Source organism: Microplitis mediator, chromosome 1 (genome assembly GCF_029852145.1).
Source record: "Microplitis mediator isolate UGA2020A chromosome 1, iyMicMedi2.1, whole genome shotgun sequence".
In the NCBI taxonomy this organism is placed as follows: domain Eukaryota; kingdom Metazoa; phylum Arthropoda; class Insecta; order Hymenoptera; family Braconidae; genus Microplitis; species Microplitis mediator.
In genome coordinates, this window is record NC_079969.1 from 13,053,624 (window position 1) to 13,081,418 (window position 27,795).

General features: G+C 31.5%; 1 protein-coding gene across 1 annotated transcript; it reads left to right on the forward strand.

Annotated features, from left to right (window-relative positions):
- Positions 1 to 612: 612 nt before the first annotated feature.
- On the forward strand, positions 613 to 21,976 carry LOC130678286 (microtubule-associated protein futsch). Its single transcript, XM_057485430.1, has 7 exons — positions 613 to 974; positions 2,073 to 2,315; positions 3,882 to 3,980; positions 4,063 to 4,235; positions 4,357 to 4,514; positions 4,638 to 20,311; positions 21,030 to 21,976. Exons 2-7 carry the CDS (start codon positions 2,084 to 2,086, stop codon positions 21,197 to 21,199), a joined length of 16,506 nt encoding a protein of 5,501 aa, XP_057341413.1. The 5' UTR covers positions 613 to 974; positions 2,073 to 2,083; the 3' UTR covers positions 21,200 to 21,976.
- The last annotated feature ends 5,819 nt before the right edge of the window (positions 21,977 to 27,795 follow it).

Here is a 27,795-nt window from a genome sequence, read left to right on the forward strand (position 1 = left end):
ATATTTGGTCGTCTAAAGAGTCATCAAACTCTCTACTGCGGTAAAATTTTTTTCCTAGGTTAAGAAATTTTTTTTAGCTATTCAATAAAATTCATTAAAGAATTATCTCAGATCTGAAAAATCAACATTATTAAGATCGTTTATTTTCGCTATTTACACAGAATATGTTTTAATCTATGTAAGCGTAATATCTTATAAAATCTTTGGTATTTTTCTACATTCAATAACATAATATGTAAATCGTACTTCAATATTATTGATATCTTTATACTAATGAAAAGTAATATTTATTCTGAAAGCATAGGACATGAAAACGTATGTGTCATCGGACACGTAGATTTTATTTGAAACTTATCGAACGGTCATTGACTTCTCAGATGAGTATCGATTACATAAAATATAATTTAAATATTATTAATACTTAATAATAAATATATAAAACAAAAGAGACAAGAATAATTAAAAACTGGACATCCTGATAGATTTCCACCAATAAAATATCGTCTTTTTGAGAGTGGGGGTTCCGAAAATAACGTCACTGCGTCGTTTTGCTCGATAGAGAGGGAATTCCCTGTGTAGAACTAGCGCAAGGGCTTTAAGAGCTTTACAGTCAGAGAGCCGGTAGCCCTCAATCCTGAATGTGAGCTATTGCCAAGGCTTTCTCTTAAAAAGACGTATTATAAAAGATAAAATATTGACGCGATTTACTTCAATTTTAATTGATTCTTTAAAAAAATTTTCTTGTAATATTAGTCAATATTATTTTTAAATTTTGTATTCATAAATGTGAAAATTATCTTACGGTAAAAGTGATTGTATTCTTAAAAAAAAAAAAAAAAAAAAATAGGATCCATTAATAAATTAAAGAATTTATAATTTGTGGCTAAAAAGCTTCTTTTTGATTTTTTTTCATGAAAAATTGTTGTGTATTTTTTTCTTTAATTTTTGTTGTCCAGAAAAATAAATTCTAGAGGGTAAGTTGAAACAGAATAATGAATTATCATAGTCAATTTTTTTTTATTTTTTCGGTTTCTTTCGAGAAAATTATTGAAAATTTTTTCTCGAAATAAAAAATGCCGTACTTTATTTAGTTATAGATTGTGTACATATAATTATTCACAAAGATACTTTTTAAAATAATTTTAAGTATTGCGTGTGAAGTTTTACTGGGAAGATCAGTTTGTTTGACGTAGGAGGGGTTGTTACTAAGGGCGATATTTCTGTAGGAGTCTATAGTTAAAAAATTGAGTGAGTCATAAAACAAAATGAGTATTATATTACTAAAAGATAGGGTATTCATAAATCATTATCCTTAAAAAAACTATTTTTAATCGCAATTTGTAAAATGAAATATTTATTACGGTAAAAGTCGATATCTCTAAGCCTTAAAAAATCTCAAACTTGACATGATAATTATTTGATCACTTTTGGAATTATTTAAGGGATCCAGTTATTTTTGTTGTTTCAAATAGTTTTTACATACCTATTCAAATCAACTTGGAAATTTTTTCCTTTTATGAAACTCCTAATTACTATTTTTTCGGATAAAAGATGTCATTCCGTAATAGATCATCCATTAAGATGTCGATGAATGTGTTTGACTTTATATATAAGATTATTATATATTTTTACATGTTAGGATGTTAAATAAATGAATATAGAATTTTTGTACTCTTATTTTCTTAATCAATAGTTGTTTGCGTGGGGGAAAATTGTATTTTTTGTTCGAACTTGAAATACTTGTAAAACTTATAATAAATTTTCAAAGATGATCTTGTGAATTTTTCAAAAAATTTTTCAACACTCGGAATATTTTAATTAGACCATCAGTTACCGCTTATTAGAAATAACCCATTTTTTAGTCTGAAAGAAAAATTTATAATAACCAAATTTTTTTTTTACTTTATTTGTATTAATCTGTATAACTTTAACACTCATGAAGAGAATTGTTCATCATGCAACAAATGAAAAATTCAAGACCTACGTAAAACTTCCAGCTTTATTGTTATTATATTTAAATAATAAATATGACATTAGGTTGATTGTGAGATAATAATTTATGATATTAACAGTAATTTACATCATGGATTCCTTCCGGAAAACGTCAGAATGTGAAGAAGAACTATCAATGATAAATCAAACTAGAAACGACATTGCGGCTACGACTGTCGATACGGCAAATATAGTTTCAATGACTCCAGGACCCCATCAACATCCACCACCTTCACCTCTTAGTGGATGTTATCTTCTTGTCGTGCTTCCAGAACCACATGCCGCCCAACATAAACACTTTATTCTCAATAGACTTACCGAAGGTAAAATATTTATTCATTGATTTTGAAACCAAGTTTAAACAATTACTATTTTACAAACATAAAAGCGTTAATTTTAGTCATATTATTTTATGTCATATTTTAATTGTAATTTTTGGATCGGGAAAAAAGTTTAACTAGCTTCACAATAATCGCCAAAACAAGCTACTTTTCTGCCACAGTTATAAGTAGTCAGATAAAGCTAAATTTATCGCGGTATTCGGTCGTTCCCCTTAAGCATCATCATGTGTGCAGTATTTTTCTTTTTATTTTCGTTTACTTAGCTCTTTCGGAATTTTCAGACATTGTTATTTTGAATTAAACTTGGCCGTGAAATATCTTTGATTAATTTTTAGTACAGAACCAAATTTCTTGTCATCAATCTATCATTATTTTATTTTTATTTTTTATCTTAGATTACATATATATTTTTTCTGTACATTTTACACACAGAAATTATATATATTACCAATATTTAATCATAACTAATGTAATATAAGTATAAAAAAATAAATAAATGTGGAAACTAAACTATTTTACTCAGGGCGGTTCCTGTGACGTCATAGTTACCGCACCCCCGTCACGTGGTTCCTTGTGGCTTGAATCGATCGGTGCCGAGACTTTCAATTCAAAGCAAATAAATAAGACTACAAAATGTCTGTGCGAGTATATTTTAAACTTTCATCTAAGAAAATCGAAAATTTTTAAAAAATTGGAAAGTTATCATTTCAAGCCGGATTATTGATAATAGAATTTTCGAAAATGTGTGGGTGTGGTGCGTGTGTATGTAAAGATTACATGTCTCTTCAACGAATTAACCGATTTGTATGGCTCTTGCAGCAATTGAATTTTTCGGAACTTAGATTTTGTACAAATTTGAAATTAATCGGTTGAATCGATCTTGAAATATTTAAAAAACACGAATAGAAATTTTTTTTTTGTTGTTTTCGAATATTCTGAAAAGCACAAAATCAATCCATTCCAAATATAATTAGCTCCAGAGCTCATTACCAGTTTACTATTGCTGTAAAATTTGTCTCAATCAGATATAATCCGTTAGCGAGATTTATTGAATTATTTTTAAATTTCGGAAAAACGTGCGTAAGAAACATATTATATTATCATAGTAATCCTTCTTAATATGTGTAAGAATTATCATAATCTATTATTTAGTTTGCAGATATGGTCATTCTAAAGTTAATAAATTAACCATAATTACTTACTTTTTTTGTTAGCTTTAAAATAATAGCTTTGTATCGAGATCTCTAGAGCTTGGCGTGTGAAAAAAACAGTAACATGAACATGATTTCTATCTTAAAAGTTTATAAACAACAAAAATTCATAATTCAATTAACTGGGTGAACTTATTTTCCAACTTTATCGATTGAAATAAAAAATTATTCGAGCTTGAATAACTTGAAAATCATTTTTTTTTTCGAGCTCATCAACATATAGTAATATCGATATTTCCGATCTCACAGAGCTCGAAAACAGCAGAAAGTTTTGGAGTTTGGCCCACAGAGTCAGCTGTTATCCAGATTATTTAAAATTATTAATACGTTATTTTAGGATTTTTGTCTTGGGATAAAGAGAACTGCCACGTTGATTTAGAAAAAGAATTAGAGGCTTTAGTTACACAATCACCTGAAGGTGAAGAAGCCAAAAATGGTAATAAAATAATGATAAAATAATCAATCATGTTATTAAACGATTAATTATTATTCATAAATAAAACAAAATTATTTTTAAGGTGAACGATTAATTCAGTATGCGACAGAGAATCTTGTTACAGAAATTTTAATTCATCCACAAACTAATACATTACTTCAATGTATTAGAAATCTTTTAGCAAGTTTTACAAAACACCGCCATATAATTCATGCCGGTTATACATTTGGCGAAAATGGTTCCTGGATACTGCAGGTATGTCATAATTCTCTGTATTGTAGAGTCTAAAAAACTAACAATTTATTATTGTCTTAATACCTGATTATGATCATAGCTTACTTTGATTATATAATGGATTATATATTAAATTCACTAGGATGGAACTTTTAGTCTTGCTGATTTTTTGGATGCATTTAATGAGCATGATGTACAGCGAGTACTTCGAGCTTATGAAAATAATGTGACAATAGATATAAACTGTGCTGGAATCGGTGAATGGTCAACGGAACGTTTATCTCAAGAGCCTTGTACCAGGTAAAATTTTAGCAATGAAAAATTATTATTGTGGAACAACTTTTTAATTTTTGACTATACATTCTAAATTAGTATACCGATGACATTGAACAACTTTTCCAATTTTTGTAATTATATTTTCAGGTTGTGTAGAATCCGCTTAAATCCTGATAACATATTAACAACTGGAATACCAGCAATTGTCAACTTTATTAACTACATTGAACAATATTTGGTAGCACAAACATTAGATCAGTTAATGCAACCGTCTGATGTAGTAGGTAATATTCGATTTAGTCATCCGACTCTTTATGTCTTCCCTGGCGGTCAAGGTGATGCAGCTCTTTTTGGTATAAATGGCTTCAATATGTTAGTCGACGGTGGTTTTGCTAGAAAGTCATGCTTTTGGGACTTCACTCGACATTTGGATCGACTAGACGCTGTTCTCTTTACAAGATTAAATAATAGTAATATTGGTGGCATGTCTAGCGTTCTTCGTAAAAAGAAGGAAACTCAAGTTTATCCTCAAATAGGACATTTTTTTGGTAATTTAATAGAACGTAAGCACTCAAATTTCCCTGACGATAACAAAGACCGTGATCCCCTTATTATCAGTCTCATTGATCTTGGGCAAGAAATGGTGAATAATTTAAAACACATTAATCTACGTCCACACCTTTGCTATAGAAATCAAGAGCCTATCAATCTTTATCATAAAGTAGGACATGGTACTTTGGATATGTATATTTTAAGTCCATTAAAGGATAGCACTGAAGTGAAAGAATTTTTATCTAAATGGAATGCTGTTGATCAAAAGCTTTTTGCAGATTCTCATAAAAAAGATTCAAATAATTTTACTTTCCCGATTCAAAATATGGTATCAATATGTGCTCTGTTAATTTGGCAACCTGCAAACCCTGATGACTCTATTACAAGGATTCTTTTTCCTGGAAGCACACCACAGCATAAAATTTTTGAAGGTATTGACCGTTTGAAACATCTTGAATTTTTGAAGTATCCAACGTGTTCCGCCAAAAATTTATCACCTGCTGTGTCATTAGCTACATTAAAAGAAAAATCTACGAAACTTAAAATTAATCAAATAGATAAAGAAACAAAGCGAACAAATGAAATCAAAAACCCTAAACGTGAGTTGTCTGAAGTTAAAGCTTTAAAACTAGACAATCAAGCCCAAAAATACGAGACAAAGGCTAAGAAAACAAGTGATTTGGAAAATAAGAAGATTGATGATACAAAAGAATATTCTAAAACAGTAATTGACATAAAGGAGTCGAAAAAAAATGAAAAAAATATCAAAGACTTAAAGAAAGATTCAAAAAAAGATGTTAATAAAGAAGCTGAAATTATTAAAACAAATGTTGAAGATAAAAATACAATGAATAAGGAGTTGAAAGGAAAGATTGAACGAAAAAAACATGATTCTAAAGATTCCAAAGAATCGAAAATAACACCACAAGTATTAAAAGCTGAAAATAAATCCGATTCTACTAATAAGAAATTAAAAATATCAACTTTAAAGAAGCCATTAAGTGGATTAACAACTAAATCTGAAATTTCAAAATCTCCAGCTCCTAAAACGTCGAACAAACTTACTACAAAGCAAGTATTTCCTCCTGCAAAAAGTGCTAAAGATGCTAATAATCGAAAAGTCTTAGAGCAGAAAAATATAGAAAAGATTAGCTCGAAACAAAAAGCGTCACCAACAGTTGCTCCAGTTGAAAAGAAATCCGTTGTTCGACGCACAAAACTTATTGCTAGCCCAAGTAAATCTCGATTGTCGGGAAGCCCAGTAAAACAATCCAAAATTAGTTCAACGGTCTCAACTAAATCAGATAAAGATGGAGTAGTAAAAAAAATTAAAAATGAAAAGGAAACAACTGACTCATCAACAGTATCAACATCATCAGTTGTTGAAATCGATCCAACGAAATTTATTGATAAATGCTTAACTGAAAAATCTGAAGATATGTCACTCGACTCAATTGAGAACAAAGTTCTTGCTGATCTTAAAGAAGAACGTCAAGTTATAGAAGAAATTGAAGCAGTGCTTCAAAAAGCCGAAAGAATAGAGAATACTCGGGAAAATTTAGTGAAAGAAGGGCATGAAAATTTGGAGATCAAAGAAAAAAAAGAAGATATAACTGAAGATGATGTGACTGCAGAAATAGATGAAATAGCCAGAAAATCAGTTTCTAGAAAAGCCAGCCCGGAACTTACTGAAGAAGACGAATATTTAATTATTGAAAAAGAAGAAATATATACTGAAGATTCTGCTCATAGTGGAGAAACTGAACATAAGCACTTTTTGGATGTTGTTCAATCAGAAAAAAATTTTGTACATGAATCACTTATTAAAGAAGAAGAGGCTGAAAACATAATTTTAAATAAAGAAAATGACAAAGAAGAAAAAGAAGAAGATGATGATGATGATGGTGATGGTGATGGTGATGATGATGATGTCGATGTCGATGACGATGATGGTGATGATGATGATGATGTCGATAATCAGGACTATGGTGATGATGATGAAAATGAACAGGAAAAAGAAGAAGAGGATGGAGAATGTGAAGAGAAACATGGAGTGAAAGAAATTGCAGAAGATTATGAAAGCGTAGAAAAAGAAGTTGCCGTTGAAAAAGGAATTGTTGAAGAGCAAGAAAAAAGTGATATTCCTGAAAAAAAATTGCATGATGATTTTCAAGATAGAGAAAAAGAACACCAAGAAAGCAAAAGTATTTCTATTTCTAAGCATAAAGAAGAATCAGAAGAAAAAAATAAAGAGATTATCACATCATCTACAAAAATGATTCCGAAAAAAGACAGTAAAGATGCCTTAGATAAAAAAGACAGTGAAAACATAACCGAAGCTATCAGGGCAAGTCCAGAAAAAGTAGATTCTTCTGAAAGAAAAGTAATTAACGATACTGATGTCAAACAAGAAATAGGAAAAGATTCTCAAATCAGAGAAAAATTCGAAGAATCTCAAGAAAGAGTATCAACTATGGAATCTGGAGCCACAACAACAGCTCCCACCTTACCTGAGGATGAACGAATTTCTGTTGAAGGTGTAAAACAAGTGCCTACAGATATCATTAAACAAGGAATCGCAGAAGTAAAAAAAATTGAAATTCCTGCCAAATCAAGGATTATTTCTTTAGCTACGATGGAAGTTTCTGAATTAAAGCCTGGTACTAAAGTATTCACCTCTCAGCAAACTATTCCAGCTCTGCCGAGAGATATTGTGAAGACTCCAGATGAAGTTGCTGATCTACCTGTGCATGAGGAAGTAGATCCAAAACTTTACGAAATAGACAATTATGATACCAGTAAAGAAGGAAAAGCTCAATATATTAAAGAATCTGTTATATCATCGAAAGAACCGAAAAACGTTTTAGGTTTCTTTAGTAAAGTCGCAGATAAATTTGAAAAAGGTATTGATAAATTAACTGGAAAGTCTCGAAGAGATTCTGAAAAAGATATTGATGAAAACTCGTTATCGAAATCAGGATCTCCAAGAGAAAGTAATATAGACGAAATTTCCGCAGGAATGAAGATTGAAGAACTTCAACCGAAGCAAGATGGAAAAGATGTTGCAGTAAAGGAAACAATTGAGACTAGCATAGAAAGCAAAGAAATCCATAAAACTGAAGGAATCCCATCAGAAACAGATGAAAAATCAGATACCCCTGATCATCAACAAGCAAATAAACTCGATGAAAATGTAGAAGGCGTCGAAGATGTTGAAGCGTTATTAGAAGAAGCATCAAAAAAATTCAAAACTGTAAAAGATAGTCTGCGAGATTCTTTAGAGTCATTAGAGGAACAGATAGTTCAAGAAGAATTAATAAAGACCGAGCTAGAATGTGATAGTAATGATGAAATTGAAGGAAAATTAAATAAAGTAGTTGAAAAATTGGAAGAAATAAAACCGAATGAAGAAAATATTACAACTGACAAAGAGGTAGAAAAAGTAAAGTTTGGATTATCGAAAAGTGATTATTTTGAAGATAATGAACGAAGCGATGACATGAGTTCTGTTAAAAACATTAAAGAAGCAGTAAAAGATGTTGGTGAAGTACTTGCTGGAACTGCTGGAATAATTATTGAAGATAAACCTAAAGATGTTATCGAAATAGTCAAAAAAGTCGCTGAAGTACTCAAAGAAAATGATTTCCTTCCAGATCAAACTTTGTCTGCAGAAAAATTGACAGCAGAAATAAAGAAAGATTCAAAAACTAAAGAATTATGGCAAGATCATCATGATCAAACACCTGTTGCTTCATCATCAGTAAAAAGTAAAAACGATGATAAATTAGAAGCAAAATTAATGTGTGCCGATTTGTTAAGAGATGATATAGCATTGAACTTGCAAACAAACATAAGTGCTCTTAGTGATACTCAAGATACGGAATTAGATGTTTTAAAAGTTGGAATTGAAAGTGTATGTAAAAAAGTGGATGTAACGCACCAAAAAGATGGTAAGGAATTAGTCAGTGATATAGTGACGTCAGAAATCGCATTTGAACATAAAATAATACCTACAACTGCTGAAGTTGTCTTAGTTACACCAGATTCATTACCAACGTCACCTCAATTTTCTGCTAAACTTCCAGATCAATATGTCGATAAAAGTCAGATTGAAATGAGTTCAATTGAATCTTTTATAACTGAGGACGTTAAAAATATTGTTAATAAGAAAATTGATATTTATAAAATAATTGAAGAATTATTGTTAATCCATAAAATAAAAATTACTATTCAAATATTAGAATTTATTTCCATAGAAAAACAAATTGTCAAACAAAAACTAATTCAAATCATTAACCAAATTGTTTCTCAGCATAATCTTTTACCAAGCAGTGCTATTGAAAATATTACAATTTTTGATACCGAAAAAGAAATATTAAAAGACGTTAAAGAGCAAGAAGTCGAAGATTACATTACTGAACAATATCTTAAAAATAATATTCCAATTACTGTAATGATTTTGAAAGAAATTTCTATAAAACATTCTTATCCAATTTACTCAGTAATTGAAGTAATCAAAAATATAATTATTATTAATAAAGTTCCACCATCTGACATCATGGACATCTCTGAACAAGTTTTAGAAGACTTAGTTCGAGAAAATACTCATATTAAAGGCGTGGAAGTGGATGAAAAGAATCAAATCGACGACAAAGAAAAACATGATATTGAATTTACTGAACCTACTTTGATAACCGACGAAGTTAAATCTCTAATCCAGGATCATTTCACAAACGAATACATTGCAAAGAACAAAAATATTGACATTAATGCTATCAAAAGAATTCATCATCAACACCTCATTTCCAAACGAGCCATCATGGAAATTCTAGATGAATTAATTATAAGTAAAAAGTTACAAAAACAGTCAGTAGTCGATATTGCAGAAGTGGCGTGGAATACCTTTGAGTCAAGCGATGAAATCGAAGACATCTCAAAAAATATTAAAAAAGATAAGATGATTACAAAAATTGAAAGTGATCCTTTGATAGGCTCATCAGATAAAAGTAAATATGCTATATCTTTTGGAGATCTAGACAAATCTGAATCCGATGATTTCGAGGCTGTAGAACAAGAATATAAACTAAATATTAGTATTGATAAGAATAAAATTCAACATGACGAAAAAGAATGTACGAAAAGCAGTATTGATGATGTCATGGAAGCAGACGAAAAAATTAATATGAGTGGTCAAAAACCCGAAAACATAACAGATAAAAAAAGTGATTTAACTTCAGCTACATCATCCATGATAAGTTCAGCATATGGTCAAAAAATCATGGTGGAAAGTGAAAACGATAACGAACAGGAACTCAAATCATCAGCATGTTTAGAGTCAATAGTAATGAGTGATAAGATAACTTTACCTGATGTCGGAAAAGATTTAATGGAAGATGGAAAATCAGTTTTTCCATTAGGTCATACATCCATTGAAAAACAAGATGAAGTACAAACTGATAAAGGCGAAGTACAAGATAGTCGTGACTCAGTACTTTCACTATCTGTTAAATCAAGTCGAAAAACTAGTTTAACAGAACCTGAAGAAAAAGAAAGAAATGATACTGAATCACTCATTACTTCAACAAATATTTCACCGAGACAAGCGGAAAAATCCATAGACCTTGAAAAAGGCCAAATTCAACAACCTTTATCTCCAGCACATTCTGTATCAAGTGATTCAAAAGATTTATTGGAAGATATAAAAGATGAAAGTAAAAATTTTGCATTGACATCTTCTTCAACTGCTATTTCACCAACTCAAAAAAAGAATTTAGAATTTAGTGAAATCTCTGAAGTACAGAATATTGAGTTTCCCATAGCTCCAATAGTATCAACTATAGATAAAAAAATGAATGATCAAATAGATAACCAGGAAGATGATAAAAAACCGGAATCATCAGAAATGTTTGAATTTTCAAAAAGATTCGAAAAAAAAGAAAATTCAAGTCAATCTTCAAATGAGTTCAAATTATCTACGTCTTTAATATCAAGTGAACAACAAAGACCAAGCGATCAAGCAGATGATCACGACAACAATCTAAAATCAGAAACTCTCTTAACATCAAAGTCACTGAGTTCTGCAACTGATATGATTGATGATATTAAAGATAAATTAAAAGATCCGAAAACATCATCAACAGAACAACTGTCAGTAGTAATAGGAAGAATAGAAAGCGTGGATCAGAATATAGAAGATAAAAAAAATATTCATGAAACTATAGCAACATCACAAGATAGTACCCTAATTCGAAGAGAAAGTTTAACGGATGACCAGGTTGAGAAGAAACAATCTGATAGAGAACTTGCACCTCCAAAATCTTCAGTAAATACCAAGGAAGACATTTTGAGTGACGAAACTAAAGATCAAACCATAAAAGAGGAATCAAGAAAACGTTCAATATCTACGTTGCTAATCGATAATATAGATACAGTCGATAATGACCAAAATGGATTAAAGGACAAAAATATATCATCAACGTTTCAATTTACAGAATTGTCTGATAAAAAATTAAGCCTATGTCAGCAAATAATAACTGAAAAAGAAGATATTGAAACTTCAGAACTACTACCATCTTCAACTATAAGTCAGGTAGGAATCTCTTCAGATAAAAAAGTCACAGAACAAAGCGACAACGAATTTACGATACCTGAAAAAGAAGAAAAGATAATTAACGCAGCAGAAGATAGGATCAATAAAGTTGAATTAGGAACTCTTTCATCATCAACGTTACCAAGTAGTAGTGTAGATAAAGCTGATGATTCGCACGATGAATTAAAAGATGTTAAACTACTTCCAAAAATACAATCTCCAATATTGTCGCAAGAAACTACGAGTGTAAGTAAACATACAGAAGATGGTAAAAATTCTACTGAAACTGCAGTGATATCACCAGATACCGTAATTCAGACAGAGAGCTTATCAACTAATGAAGACGAGAAGCAACGATCTGATAATGAGCTTATATCTCCAACATTTTCAGTATGTGGTGAAAAAGACAGTTCACCAGACGATGTGGGTGCAAGTGAAACATCCAAAAAACCTTCATTATCACCGTCACAACAGTCTGATACTGATATAGCTGACAGTAATAAAGATGGGTCAAAAATAATAGAACCATCCCCGGAATCAAAATCTACGGGTCCGTCAGATCAGACAGTAAAAGCAAGTATGCATGCTGAAGAACACACAGATGATACTGAAAGTACAGTGTCACCGAAAGACACCACAAGTCAACACGAAACTTTGAAAGATATGGAAAGTCGACACAGTATGGAGCGTCAATCGTTATTATCATTAGTATCTGATGAAAACGATAGATTAATCAATCAACCTGACAAAATTGATGACACAGAGAAATCAAAAACGATTTCATTATCTCCTTCATCGCGGTCCCCTACAAATATAGCTGACAGTCATGAAGATAAATCAAAAGATGTAAAATTATCCCCGACATTACCATCCTCAGTAGTGTCAGATGGGACAGTAAAAGCAAGTATGGATGCAGAAGACCACAGAGATACCATTGAAAGTACGGTGTCAATACCAGATGCTACAACTCAAGACAAAACTTCAACAGACGACAAAAAAGAGAACGAACAGTACGACGAAAGACGTTCATCTTTATCAACATCAGTACCTAGTCGAAAAGGCAGCTCGACTTACCAAACGGATGATCTTGGGGATATAGAAAAATCAGAAACGCCTTTATTGTCTCCGTCATCACGGTCCCATACAAGTATAGCTGACAGTCATGAAGATAAATCGGAAGATATAAAACTATCCCCGACATTACCATCCTCAGCAGTGTCAGATGGGACAGTAACAGCAAGTATGGATGCAGAAGACCACAGAACCACCATTGAAAGTACGGTATCAATACCAGATACCACAACTCAAGACGAAACTTTAACAGACGACAAAAAAGAGAAAGAACAGAACGACGAAAGGCGTTCATCTTTATCAACATCAGTACCTAGACGAAAAGGCAGCTCGACTTACCAAACGGATGATCTTGGGGATATAGAAAAATCAGAAACGCCTTTATTGTCTCCGTCATCACGGTCCCATACAAGTATAGCTGACAGTCATGAAGATAAATCAGAAGATATAAAATTATCCCCGACATTACCATCCTCAGCAGTGTCAGATGGGACAGTAACAGCAAGTATGGATGCAGAAGACCACAAAACCACCATTGAAAGTACGGTATCAATACCAGATGCCACAACTCAAGACGAAACTTTAACAGACGACAAAAAAGAGAAAGAACAGAACGACGAAAGGCGTTCATCTTTATCAATATCAGTACCTAGACGAAAAGGCAGCTCGACTTACCAAACGGATGATCTTGGGGATATAGAAAAATCAGAAACGCCTTTATTGTCTCCGTCATCCCGGTCCCATATGAGTATAGCTGACAGTCATGAAGATAAATCAGAAGATATAAAATTATCCCCGACATTACCATCTTCAGCAGTGTCAGATGGGACAGTAAAAGCAAGTATGGATTCAGAAGACCTCAGAGATACCATTGAAAGTACGATGTCAATACCAGATGCTACAACTCAAGACAAAACTTCAACAGACGACAAAAAAGAGAAAGAACAGTACGACGAAAGGCGTTCATCTTTATCAACATCAGTACCTAGTCGAAAAGGCAGCTCTACTTACCAAACGGATGATCTTGGGGATATAGAAAAATCAGAAACGCCTTTATTGTCTTCGTCATCACGGTCCCATACAAGTATAGCTGACAGTCATGAAGATAAATCAGAAGATATAAAATTATCCCCGACATTACCATCCTCAGCAATGTCAGATAGGACAGTAAAAGCAAGTATGGATTCAGAAGACCACAGAGATACCATTGAAAGTACGATGTCAATACCAGATGCTACAACTCAAGACAAAACTTCAACAGACGACAAAAAAGAGAAAGAACAGTACGACGAAAGGCGTTCATCTTTATCAACATCAGTACCTAGTCGAAAAGGCAGCTCGACTTACCAAACGGATGATCTTGGGGATATAGAAAAATCAGAAACGCCTTTATTGTCTCCGTCATCCCGGTCCCATATGAGTATAGCTGACAGTCATGAAGATAAATCAGAAGATATAAAATTATCCCCGACATTACCATCTTCAGCAGTGTCAGATGGGACAGTAAAAGCAAGTATGGATTCAGAAGACCACAGAGATACCATTGAAAGTACGATGTCAATACCAGATGCTACAACTCAAGACAAAACTTCAACAGACGACAAAAAAGAGAACGAACAGAACGACGAAAGGCGTTCATCTTTATCAACATCAGTACCTAGTCGAAAAGGCAGCTTGACTTACCAAACGGATGTTCTTGGGGACATAGAAAAATCAGAAACGCCTTTATTGTCTCCGTCATCACGGTCCCATACAAGTATAACTGACAGTCATGAAGATAAATCAACAGATATAAAATTATCCCCAACATTACTATCTTCAACAGTGTCAGGTGAGACTGTAAAAGCAAGTATGCATACAGAAGATCGCAAAGATACCATTGAAAGTACAGTGTCAATATCAGATACAACAATTCAAGACGAACCTTCGACAGACGGCAAAAAACAGAAAGAACAAAACGACGAAAGACGTTCATCTCTTTCAACATTAGTACCTAGTCGAAAAGGCAGCTCAATTTACCAAACGGATGATTGTGGAGGTATAGAAAAATCAGAAATTCCTTTATTATCTCCGTCCTCACGGTCCCATACTAGTATAACCGACAGTCATGAAGATGAATCAAATGACATTAAATTATCCCCAACATTACTATCTTCAGTGGTGTCAGATGAAGTTGTAACGTTAAGTAAGCGTATAGAAGATCATCAAAGTGCTTCGGAAACTTTAGCGTCACTCCAAGATCTAACAACGCAGCACGAAACACGAAAAGATAATACACAAGAGGCAGAACAATTCGATAAGAGGCGTTCATCATTATCAACGTTAGTAGCTAGTCGAAAGAACAGTTTAACAGACCAAACTGACGATCTCGGGGAAGTAGAAAAATCAGAAACACTCCCATCATCTCCGTCAACACGGTATCATACGAGTATAGCTGATAGTAATGACGAAAAATCAAAAAGTGTTGAATTAATCGAGATATTACAAAGTACAGTACCATCAGATGAGATTGTCATGCCGAGTAAGCATGCCGAAGATCGCAATGAGGCAATTAAAATGGTACCGGCCCAAAATACTATGACCCAGCACGAAACTTCAGAAAATGAAAGAAAAGAGGGAGAACAATACAAGGAGCGTAAATCGTCGGAATCTTCGATATCTAGTGACAAAGAAAGTCTCATTAACCAAATAAAAAAAAACGGTGTCAATGACGCTGAGCCAGCGATTCTTTCAAAATCCATTTTATCAATTTCTGATACAGAATCACCTGACAAAAGTAAAGATGGACAGAAAAATATAAAATTATACTCAGCGCTAGAATCACCGGTAGTGTCATCTGAGATAGAAATCCCAATTCAAAAAATAGAAGATTCAAATGATGATAGCAAAACTGTAATAGCTCAACAAGATACTGCATTAGTACAGAAAGAAAGTTCATCAATTAATGAAGACGAAAAAGATCAATGCAATAAAAGAGTTACATCTCCAGCACTTTCAGTATCAAGTGAAACCAAATCTCCAATATTGTCGCAAGAAACTACGAGTGTAAGTAAACATACAGAAGATGGTAAAAATTCTACTGAAACTGCAGTGATATCACCACATACCGTAATTCAGACAGAGAGCTTATCAACTAATGAAGATGAGAAGCAACGATCTGATAATGAGCTTATATCTCCAACATTTTCAGTATGTGGTGAAAAAGACAGTTCACCAGACGATGTGGGTGCAAGTGAAACATCCAAAAAACCTTCATTATCACCGTCACAACAGTCTGATACTGATATAGCTGACAGTAATAAAGATGGGTCAAAAATAATAGAACCATTCCCGGAATCAAAATCTACGGGTCCGTCAGATCAGACAGTAAAAGCAAGTATGCATGCTGAAGAACACACAGATGATACTGAAAGTACAGTGTCACCGAAAGACACCACAAGTCAACACGAAACTTTGAAAGATATGGAAAGTCGACACAGTATGGAGCGTCAATCGTTATTATCATTAGTATCTGATGAAAACGATAGATTAATCAATCAACCTGACAAAATTGATGACACAGAGAAATCAAAAACGATTTCATTATCTCCTTCATCGCGGTCCCCTACAAATATAGCTGACAGTCATGAAGATAAATCAAAAGATGTAAAATTATCCCCGACATTACCATCCTCAGTAGTGTCAGATGGGACAGTAAAAGCAAGTATGGATGCAGAAGACCACAGAGATACCATTGAAAGTACGGTGTCAATACCAGATGCTACAACTCAAGACAAAACTTCAACAGACGACAAAAAAGAGAACGAACAGTACGACGAAAGACGTTCATCTTTATCAACATCAGTACCTAGTCGAAAAGGCAGCTCGACTTACCAAACGGATGATCTTGGGGATATAGAAAAGTCAGAAACTTTTTCAGTATTGACGTTGCACTCTGGAGAGTTGTTAGATGGGACAAAAAGCATCGGTCAAGATATAGAAAGTAAAAAAGATGCTACTGACACTGTCGAGTCTCAAAAAAGTCTTACAATTGAAAAAAAAAGCTTAGCAGATGATAAAAACGAGATTGAAAAATACGAGACGGGACTGACATCTCGATTACCTATATTATCCAGTGATAAAAAAAGTTTAATTGATCAAATAAATGATTCCGGATCAGAAGCTCTTCTAACATCTACGTTACTAAGTAGTAGTACTACTGAAGCTGGTGATCATAGTGATGAATCGAAAGATGTAAAATTATTTTCAAGCTTAGCATCTTCAGTAATTCCGGATAGAACTCAAAACTTAAGTCAGCAAATTGAAGATAAAAAAGATAATTTAACAAATATATCGTCGTCACAAACTACTACTTTAACTGAAAAAGAATTTGCAAAAAGTAATATAGATACTGAGGAACATGATTATAAGAATTTGACAACTCCAACATCTAGTAAAAAAGATATTTCCGACCATAGTGAATCTGGAATTCCTCAAGTCGATATTATGCCAATAAAAAAGCTAAGTTTGATTGATGATGAAGTAAATATACTGCAAAAAAATAAGCCGTTGTCATCTCCAATGTCTTCGGATTTAACTTTAGAAAATAAAATGAAAAATCAAACAAGTGATTTCGCTCAAGATATTCATTTCACTTCCTTGCATAGTGTCAAAACAGGCATTAAAGATGGTGCCGATAACTTATCAGAGCAAAATATGCCTAGACCCTTAGAATTAACTCTATCAAACATAAAAGATACTGTAGTTGATCGAGCGGATAAGAAAGACGACATTATAAAATTAAGTTCTTCTTCAATAGGGACTCCACCAAGTATGAAAATAGAGATCAGTGGTAGTGATAGTGATAAAATTCATGAAACTGAATCGTCGATGACTCAAGAATCTATAAAACTTGATAAAAAAGAAAGTTTAGTCGATGATTTAGAAAATGTCCAGGACAATGTCGAAAGTTTGACTTCAACTACACCGTCATTAGTTCGAAAAGAAAGTTTAATAAATGACGGTATAAATATAATTTCATCTTTTTCAATAGAAGTAGATAGTAAGATTTCTAGTCCTCAAGAAATCGAAACTCTTTCGAAGGTAGGTTTATCAAAAACGACAATTGCAGATGATAATCAGTCTTCAGAACAGCAAAAAAAAAGAGATGAAAAGTCTCTATTAAATCAAGATAAACTTAGAAGTTCACATGATGATGAATATGGAATTACTATGCCTAGTGAAACAAATAATTTGAAAGATATTCATGACAAATCGACAAGTCAAAGTCATCAAAATATCGAGCTTGACAGATCTAATGATGAATCAGAGGCCATGTTGGTAAAGAAAAAAGATATTGAAAAGTATATAATGAATGAGTATGTAGAAAGACGTAAAATAATAGTGAGTGAGGTCCTTGAAGAAATAATGAATCTTTATGATGTGTCAAAGGACATTATCATTGAAATAATTGAAGCAATTTGTTATGAAAAAAATATCGACAAGAAATCTATTTTTGATAATGGTGAGAACATAAAATTTGACATTAGTTATCGAGTAACAAAGAGAGACATCCAATCAAGTACGTTACCTATGGATAAAAAATTGGATATAGAAAATTATATCATAAGAGAATATGTTAAACCACAGAAAAAGATAACCTTGAAAATAATTCAAGAAATATCTACAACAAAAGGAGTATCAAATAATGATATTCTTGCAATAGTTGAGAATCTTATTGCAGAACAAAAATTAGAAAGAGAATTTTTAATTGAGAATGTAGAGAAAGACGAAAGCAGTTATGAGGAAAAACTTTCAGAGCACTTATCTGGTAAGTCAACACCTGAATGTAAGTCTTTTGAATGCTTAACGTCACAAGCCTTAGTCGATGATGATAAATATGAAAGTCAATTCCAAAAATCTTTTCCTCGTGACTTAACAGAAATGCGCACAACTCATATAACTACTTTTATACATAAATCATCTTCTGGTCCAAGCACTCAAATAGATCTTCCTGATTCTTTTTCAAGATCACTAGTAACAGACTTGGACATAAAAAATACTGAAAACTGCTTTATTAGTGGAGGTAAAATAATAGTAGAAACAACGACTATCGAACATAAATCTGAGCCGGTAGAAATGATCTATGACAATAGTTTGAAAGAACAAAATGTAATAGTTAAAGATGAAATTTCTATTATTAAACCGATACCAGAAAATCAAACTACTATTGATACAACAGACGTAAAAAGTGATTCTATTGAACAAGAAAAAAAAGATGGAGAAGAAAAAAAAACTTTTGATTCCAATAAAGAATCTGAGTTAAAAAAAGAAGAAATACATGAAGTTGATGAAATAAAACAAAAAGAATCCAAAGATATAGCGCAAAGTTATAAGCACCATTTAGGTATGCTGATATCTGGAGAGAAATCGGGAAGATCAACTCCTGAAAAAAAAGATGGACTGGAAAATCGTTCTAGAACGTCAACACCGGAAGGTTTTCGTTCTGAGGAAGTTATAAAAACTACTATCACAACTACTCGGACAATTTCTGATGAAGGAGAAATTATAACAACTACCAAAGAAGTAACAGAAACAACAAATGAACACGGTGAGGTTATTGTTTTAGCAGAAAAAGTAGATGTTACTGTAGCAGATCAAGGACCGTCAGTGAATGAATCAGCTTCAGTTGAATCCGCACATTCACTAGATCTTCAAAAATCTAGTACTTCTTGCTCAGATGTAACAAGTCATGATCAAACTGTAACTGATATTTCGCATAAAACTGGAGAAAGACAACTTGACTCTGAAAATAAAACACCTGGTTCTCCAGCGTCAATGACGTCTCAAGTTTATCACTTTGAAATACAGAGTGAACCTGTTGAATTTTCTACTGCTGACATGAGTAGTAGTTTTTATGGGCATTTACCATCCATACCACCATCTAGTCAAGGAGATTCATCGATTAAACTGGTTAGTTCTACTGAAACAGGTGATTTTACATTCAAAAAACTAACTGAATCTGACACTCAAAATGGAAAACCGAATTTAAAGCAAGATACAGATGTTGAAAAATCTGATGATGAGTTCGTTAGAACAGGCGAAATTGATGAAGAGAAAAAGGATCCTTTGAAGGATTGGGGCACACCGATGAAATTGCCACCACCTGAAAGACCAGATAGATTCAATTTCCGAAATAGCGCACTACTACGTGCTGCTAATATTTCATTGAATTCTCCCGAGTTTGACTTATTCCACGATTGGGGTAAACCCATGGAATTACCTTCACCTGCGCCAGTTTGTAACGAATCATCTGATAAAACTTTATCATCGACACCTAAAAAAGATGTTAAACAGCCCAAAAAAATAATTTCAGAAAGCTTGAAAAATAAAAAACGTTCAGAAAGTCCCAGTAAAAGTAACAAAAAATCTAAAGAAGTAAAGAATAAAATTCAACCGGTTTATTTAGATTTGACTTTTGTTCCTCATCATGGAAATTCTTACTACACATCATTGGAATTTTTCAAACGCATAAGGGCCAGATACTACGTTTTCAGTGGAACGGAACCTAGCCGTGAGGTATACGATGCTTTGCTAAACGCTAAGAAAACTTGGGAAAACAAGGATCTCGGTAAATATATTTTTTCATTTACACTGAGAGAAAAAAAATAAAATTCAAGAAATTATTTTTCTTATTTCCATAAATACTCAAAATGAGTAAATTTTTTATAAAATTAAATTGATTGTTCTTGCATCGCTTATGTATTCAATTTCTAGAAGCATGAATTACTTGGCAAGCAAATATTTCGACAATTTAGTTGATCCGTTCTCAAATTTATTACAATTAAAAATTTCAATAACGCAATTATTTGGTTTAATAAAAAATTTAAAAAAAAAATCAAAGAAAGATATCATTAAAAATTAGAAATAAATTCTTGCATTGAGAAAAATTTGTTTTTATAACAAAATAAAATTTCTCATTGGTATTGATAAAAATATAAAATATATATTAATTTTTTCTAGAGCTACTCCTATGATCTATTAAATATTTAAATTTTATTATTTAGTTTTGTAAATTAATATTCAAGATGACAAACATCGATGAATAACTTGAGAGATAAAAAAACAGACTTCCAATAAGCCACCGTGCCCTTATTAAAAGAATCGATTTAAAATGATTAGAAAAAAAAAATTTTGAATACTTTTTAATGCTTTTAAATACTTTTGAATCATCCTTCTTTTGGGCATTTAACATTGCAAATCGTTTTGAATCGTTTCTTTTAATCAAATTTCTTTCTCTCAGTGTACAATAAAATTTAAATTATTAATTACTTTCTTTTCTCATACAGAAGTGACGATAATTCCAACTTACGACACTGATACACTAGGATATTGGGTAGCTGATAATGAAGAAGCACTAGCAGAAAATCATATTGATCTTTCTCCATCTGCTTCACGTTGTACAATAAATCTTCAGGATCACGAAACGAGCTGTAGCGCTTATCGGCTTGAATTTTAGAATTCGACAATATAAAAGGTCATACTAGTCAAGAGTTAAGTTATCATAACTGATATTTTATAAATTTATTCGATATTTTCTATCATAATCGTCATTTATAATTATTTAAAGATTCTTAAATAACTTTTTTTAATAAAAATTATTTTAGCCACTTAAATAACTATTCAACATTATGTTAGGTTTATGTAATGTAAATATCAATATATGTTGTAATAGCATTGAGTGCATAGATCTGTGATCTAGATTTGTGATAAATTCCGAGCAAAATGAAAAAGATGAAATTTAAGAAAAATTATATGAATCGGCATTTATAATCGCAGCTTTACGTGTTATCCAATTTCAATAACAATTATTAACTTATTTATGACTTACCGAAATATTTTGATTTTTAAAAAATTATTCGCTTCTTTTAAGAATAAAAATTATATTAGATTTTCAAATAAAAATCGAGCTTTAATTATTTTACAATATTCACAACTACTCTTATGATAATAAGGTAACCAAAAGAAATAAGACCGACAAGAGAAAGCGATGAGACAAAGCTAAATTTTATAATTTACAGTGTTAGTATTCAAGTATATGGAGCATTCCATACTTAATAAACCAATGTTTTTAATTTATCATTTTGGAATTACACTCAGTTTTTTGTCATATTTTTGTATGTGATGAAAATAGCTTTTAAGTATTTTATTAGAATTTTATTTTCAGTTGTACGTAAATCATAAATTTGAAAATGAATTTTTCAATGCCTAAAAATAAAAATGTGTTACTGGAGAACTCCTCTAGTCTCGACTTAATTAATTTTTAGAAGTACTGCTAACTACATCCCTTAGTTAATTAATTTTTTTCACATCTGCGCTCCTGTGATTTAAATTATTATTCGTAACTTGTTATAACTCCCGATCTCACTCAGTCCAATGGCACCAGACGAGACTAGATGAGCTCTACTACAAGTCAGCAAAAAAATAATAATTTTAAATCTACACTGAAAAAAAAAAAAAAAAATTGCGCCTTCAAGTAAATATATCTACTCGATGGTCATTTTTTTTGATCAAGAAATCATTTTTTCAAAGCAAGTGTATATTTACTTCATTGAAGTAAATATCATCATTGATGCGGTCCAAAGATCTAACAACATCAATTAACTTGAAGCAAGTTCTCCTCACTTAGTTTAGATACACAATTATGTATTTCGACACAGAAAAAAAAAGATTTCTTGCCTGAAACTTAAAATCAAAAATTTTCTTAGGACTAAAAAAAATTTCTTGGCGCGAGAAATTATTTATTGCTAAAAGAAAATTCTTTCTTGTTGCAAGTGAAAATTTTTTGCACCAAGAAATTCTTCTTTTCTGTGCAGTAACTGATTTTCTTGATGTTAAGACTTTAGTTACTTGATACAAAAATATCGTGATACTGCATATATATTTACCAGATTCAATAACTTCAAACACCTGGAAAAATGTATAAATGTACTGAATCCAAACATTTTTTTGCTACGAATATATTTACTTGAACAAAGTAAATATTTATGCACTGATAAAAAAGTTGACTTGATTCAATAGAAAAAAAAGGCCATTTGGCGGCCGAAATGGAAGGTAGATTTGTCACTCAATGGATAGAATAAGTTAATTTCGTACATGAATATCGTGTGATACATGTTAGTGTGTAGTCATGGTATAAAATTAGGCTCGTTTTCTAAGAGTGAGGGTGAAAAAGGACGACTTACTTTCTCGGAGAACTTCAGACAGTTAATTCGATAAAACATCGTATAGATAATATACCAATTTAACCTTTACGCAAATAAAGTACTGCTATATTCATAGTCTACAATGCTTATTTAATTTTTCGATGATGACTATAACCTAACAGTATTACTATTAAGAAAATATTATCTTTCAGTGCAAACAAATTAAAAGATTATTTTATTATCGACAAGAAAAAATTAACGGAAAGAGATTTTAATGTTTAATGCATAAGTTATTAAGACTTAAAACCATTAAGGATGCGCATTTCTATATTAAAATAAATTTTCAATGCTTTAAAAGTATCATAAAACAGTAAAATGACAAGTTTAAGGTACAAAGTTGAAACCTGTTAAGTCATCTTTAAGATGCATTAGGTAAAAATTATCTAAAATATTTAGTTTCAGAGTTATACGAACGTTAATAATTGAAAGATCACAATAAAATATAACTGATAGAATTGGATTATACTGAGAAATGCATAAGTTATCAGGAATAAAAACCACATTTTAAAATTTTTTTTATTCTGTCCAAACATTCAAGGCTATCAAATTATTGGAAAAAAGAGTCAAAACATAACGTTTAAGGTAAAAAATGTCAACTTATTAAACAAACCTTAAGATACTTTCAACAGAAATCGTCTAAGAGTTTTGAATTCGAAGTTATACAACTTTAACAGAGAATAAAAACTGACTTTTTCAAAAAATCGTTAAAATTTCAAACAGCTATAACTTCTGAATTAATCGACCGATTTAGCCAATCTTCGAACTTAATCAAAAAAATTACCCATGGAATATGTGTAGAAAATTTCATAAGGATCTCATAAGATTTCTAACGGCTATTATGATGACAAGACAGTTATAATTATAAGGCGTACAGGTAAGTTTGAAACATCAAAAGTAATGAAAGAAATACTTTTAAAATATAAAATAGCTGTGAAATTTACAGGCTATTTTGTTCATTATAAAAAGCAACTGACGAAATTGGATTATAACGGGAAATTCATAAGTTATGTGGAATGAAAACCATATTTTCAACATTTTTTGATTCTAGTAAAATTTTCAAGGCTATAAAATTATTGGAAGAAATAGTCAAAACATAAAGTTTAAGGTCATAAATTAAAGATTATTAGGGAATCTTTCAGATACTTTTTACGGAAATTGTCTATAGTTATTAGTTTTAAAATTATATATGCTTTAGCAGTGATTAAAAACTGATTTTTATGAAAAATCATGAAAATTTCAAACCGCCATAACTTCAAAACTATTCGAACGATCCAGCCCATTTTCGAACTCGATCAAGGCAATCGCCCATAGAATAAGTGTAGAAAATTTTTATTAAGATCTGATAAGAATTGTAGACGCAATCGTGTCCTCAAATCTGCGTTATATCCCATATATATGAATATATTGAGACAAATTGCTTTTTGTCTTCGCGATTTTTACCAGCAGCCACCAGAATTCGTGGGTTGAACCCTGGCTTAGGCTGGCCTCTAACAAATTTTATTTTATGCTGGACAGAGCAGTGGGCTGAGGTTCTTGCAAAGCAAAGAGCCGCACTTATTCAAACTCGGCAACGTATAAAAAAAGCTTATCAACTTACCTCACGGCTGATAATTTGTATGTTGCTTTCTTACAGCTGACTTACTTATTATTTCTAACTTAATTAATAACTATTTTATCATATTAAATAATCCCACCAGTATATTAAAATATGGATAGAATGAGGTGATGAATAGAATAAGGAATTTATTAGGACAATGTGCAAATTTATTGCCAATTATAATAAGTTCAATTACTTACAATAACGTTTCACGCAGAATACAATATTAATAGTCCTGGCTGGAACGCAGGATACGCTGTGGTAGCCACGTGGAATAAATCCTTATTATACACTGAATTTATTCTTTAACTTAATTTTATCGCCGCGAATATGTCGCCAATAACATATAATAGTTTCAACACAATTAATTTTAAGTATAATTAGTAACCAATAAACAAGAAAAAATACTATTTTGCAAGTTAATTGCCAGGAAGAAATATGCGATTTACAAAATATAAAATACGTGAATATCGCAAGTATAACAATCGATACTAAATGATAAGGACGTCTGAACGTTAACGGATCCAGGATCGAAGTGGTGACCGATAATTTTTTGGGCATAGGGCTAGCCTCCTGACTCTGTCCCCACTTCCTCCGGACAGACATGCGTTGACGTGACGAGCTGTCATGTGACCACGGCACTATGACATCAACGTCAGACGGCAACAAGACGGATCAAAGCGGGAACCGCAAGGCTGAGAGTGACGAAGACAATTCACATTGTCTCAATATATATAGATATATATGAATATGTGAACGTGGCGGCGCGAGTCAACTGTGTCTCTATTGGCAGAGAGCCTAGTATATGGTGCGGACAACTGAAACGATCGCAGCGCTCGCTGTGGATACAATTTCGTTAAATCATGCTCTCTTTGAATATAAATACGTGAAAATTAAGTTTAAAAATAGTTCATAATAGTTATTGTGTCGTTAATGTTTGCCTTTGCTCATCGTTTGAGGTTAAAACAATATTTTATAATTTATTGATTCAAATCCGGTTTGGATAATTATTTTTATCATTGCCTAAAAATTATTTTTTAACCCTTCGTTACTCGCGCTATACGGTGATTCCCTGTACAACACTACTTAAGCTAATAGAGTTGGCGTGAATATGAGTGAGACACTAGAGAAAGCGCGTGGAACGGAAGGTTAAAAAAACATTATGTTTTTTTAGTTACGATTTACAAGCAAATTATCATGAATTAAAATAAAATTATTTTCTTCAATTTTGTTAAAAAACTCAATTGACTATTCTACTATTTTTTAAACCATTATCATTGTAGTTGTCATATATTATTTGTTTTGATTTTATCGGTTAACCTTATTCTATTCTAAAATAATAGTGTTTATTATTTATTAAAATTTTTTATACTTAATTTTTTTATCGAAATATATTCAATTTAATTTTCTCTATCAAAAATACAATTACACTTTTTTATTTATATCATTATAAATTTTGATATTTTGATTTTATAACGAATTTTTATTTTTTACACTGATTTTATATATCTTTTATAATTCTCGAGCATGATTTTTTGTGGCCATCAGATGTCGTTTTCGTCGCGCTCCCTGCCAATACCGATGTCATCCCTGTTTAGAAAATCTCATAGAATCCAATAGATTCTCATAAATTCCTATAAAAATTTTATAAGAATGAATGAGTTCTATGAGAAGTGCTATAGTTAAGTATAGGGCCTTATATATACAGCTATAAGAATCTATCGGATTTTTTAAGCAGGGATATACCTGTTTAACCTCTCTCGTATTCAAATTTATTATAATGATAAATAAATATAAATTATAACCGTGTTATTTACCTATTTGTTTATTAATTAATCATTATTCTCTACCAATTCCATGAGAAATCTTCAAGCTTAATATTTAAGTTTTCATATTGAAGTTTCTAAATATTTGCTTGCGCCGTTTCTGGCAATTTTAATGAATTTATAAATCCCGAATTTTTTATGAATTGTGTTAGTTTCCATCAATGCAAATTTTATTACGTGTGTATATTTTCGTTTCTAAACGTGTTTACTCAAAGTCAGTTTATTGATCCGAGATTTTAGTAGTACGTGATTAACAGTATTGCTCGTACATTTATGTATAAATATATAAGTATGAGGGTGTCCCAAAAAAAAAATGTTTTTTTTTTTTAACGTCTTATGGGCTCAAAAGTTACTTTATATTATTCAAAAAATCCTCACCAAATTTCAACCAGATATCTTTAAAATTGAGCTATCACAGAGGGAGGTCCCCTTTCCCATTTAAAATACCCGCGAAAATTTTTTATGTTAGTTTTTCGTTATTTAGACTATGAAAAAATTTTTTTTTTAATTCCGCCTAGCATAATTTTTTAGAAAATTAAATTCTCTACAAAAAAGTGCTGATGCATTATGTACGTCAAACCAACTGGGAAAAAGTTACGGGGCTTCAAAGATCAACAAAAATTTAGTTTCCTCAGTGTTAAATTTTTTTTTATTATTTTTCATTTTTGTTCTATCAAAAAATATTTTTTTTACTTTTGACGAGCACACTCTGGTAGGAAATTTAATTTCCTACAAAAAGTATCTGATATCATATATACGTCAAATGAATGAGAAAAAAGTTACAGGGCTTTAAATGTCAACGAAAAGTTTAACTTTTTCCCAGTTGGTTTGACGTACATAATGCATCAGCACTTTTTTGTACTCTCTAAACATGAATTAGTGGAAATTTCATTAATTACGTTAGTGAAGTAGTATTCACTTCATAATCAGTGTATTTAAATAACAAATTAGCGAATTCTCACTAATAAATTTAGTACTATAAATTATAGTCTATAATTTTCACTAGCAAATTAGTGATTTTCACTACTGAACTAGCGATATTTTCATAATTTCTACAAGTGAAACTGTTATTCACTTCTTAATTGATGAATTTCACAATTTGACTAGTAACTTTAACTAGCAAATAATTAAATATTTTACTAGATATAAATATAATTAATAATTGTGGTGCTATTTTTAAAAATTTTAATAAAAAACTTTCAAAATAAAAAAAAATAGAAGTACAGAACAATAATATATTTATATGAAGAGTACGTCAATCATAACATCACGGATTTTTTATTTCTTCATCAGTTATTATTTGGTATCATAACGAATATACTATTTACACTTACGCGATCACATGCATAGGTCAGCGCAGTGGATAGCATGAAAGACTTTGAATCGGAAGGATGCAGGTTCGAGCCTAGCAGTCACCGGGATTTTT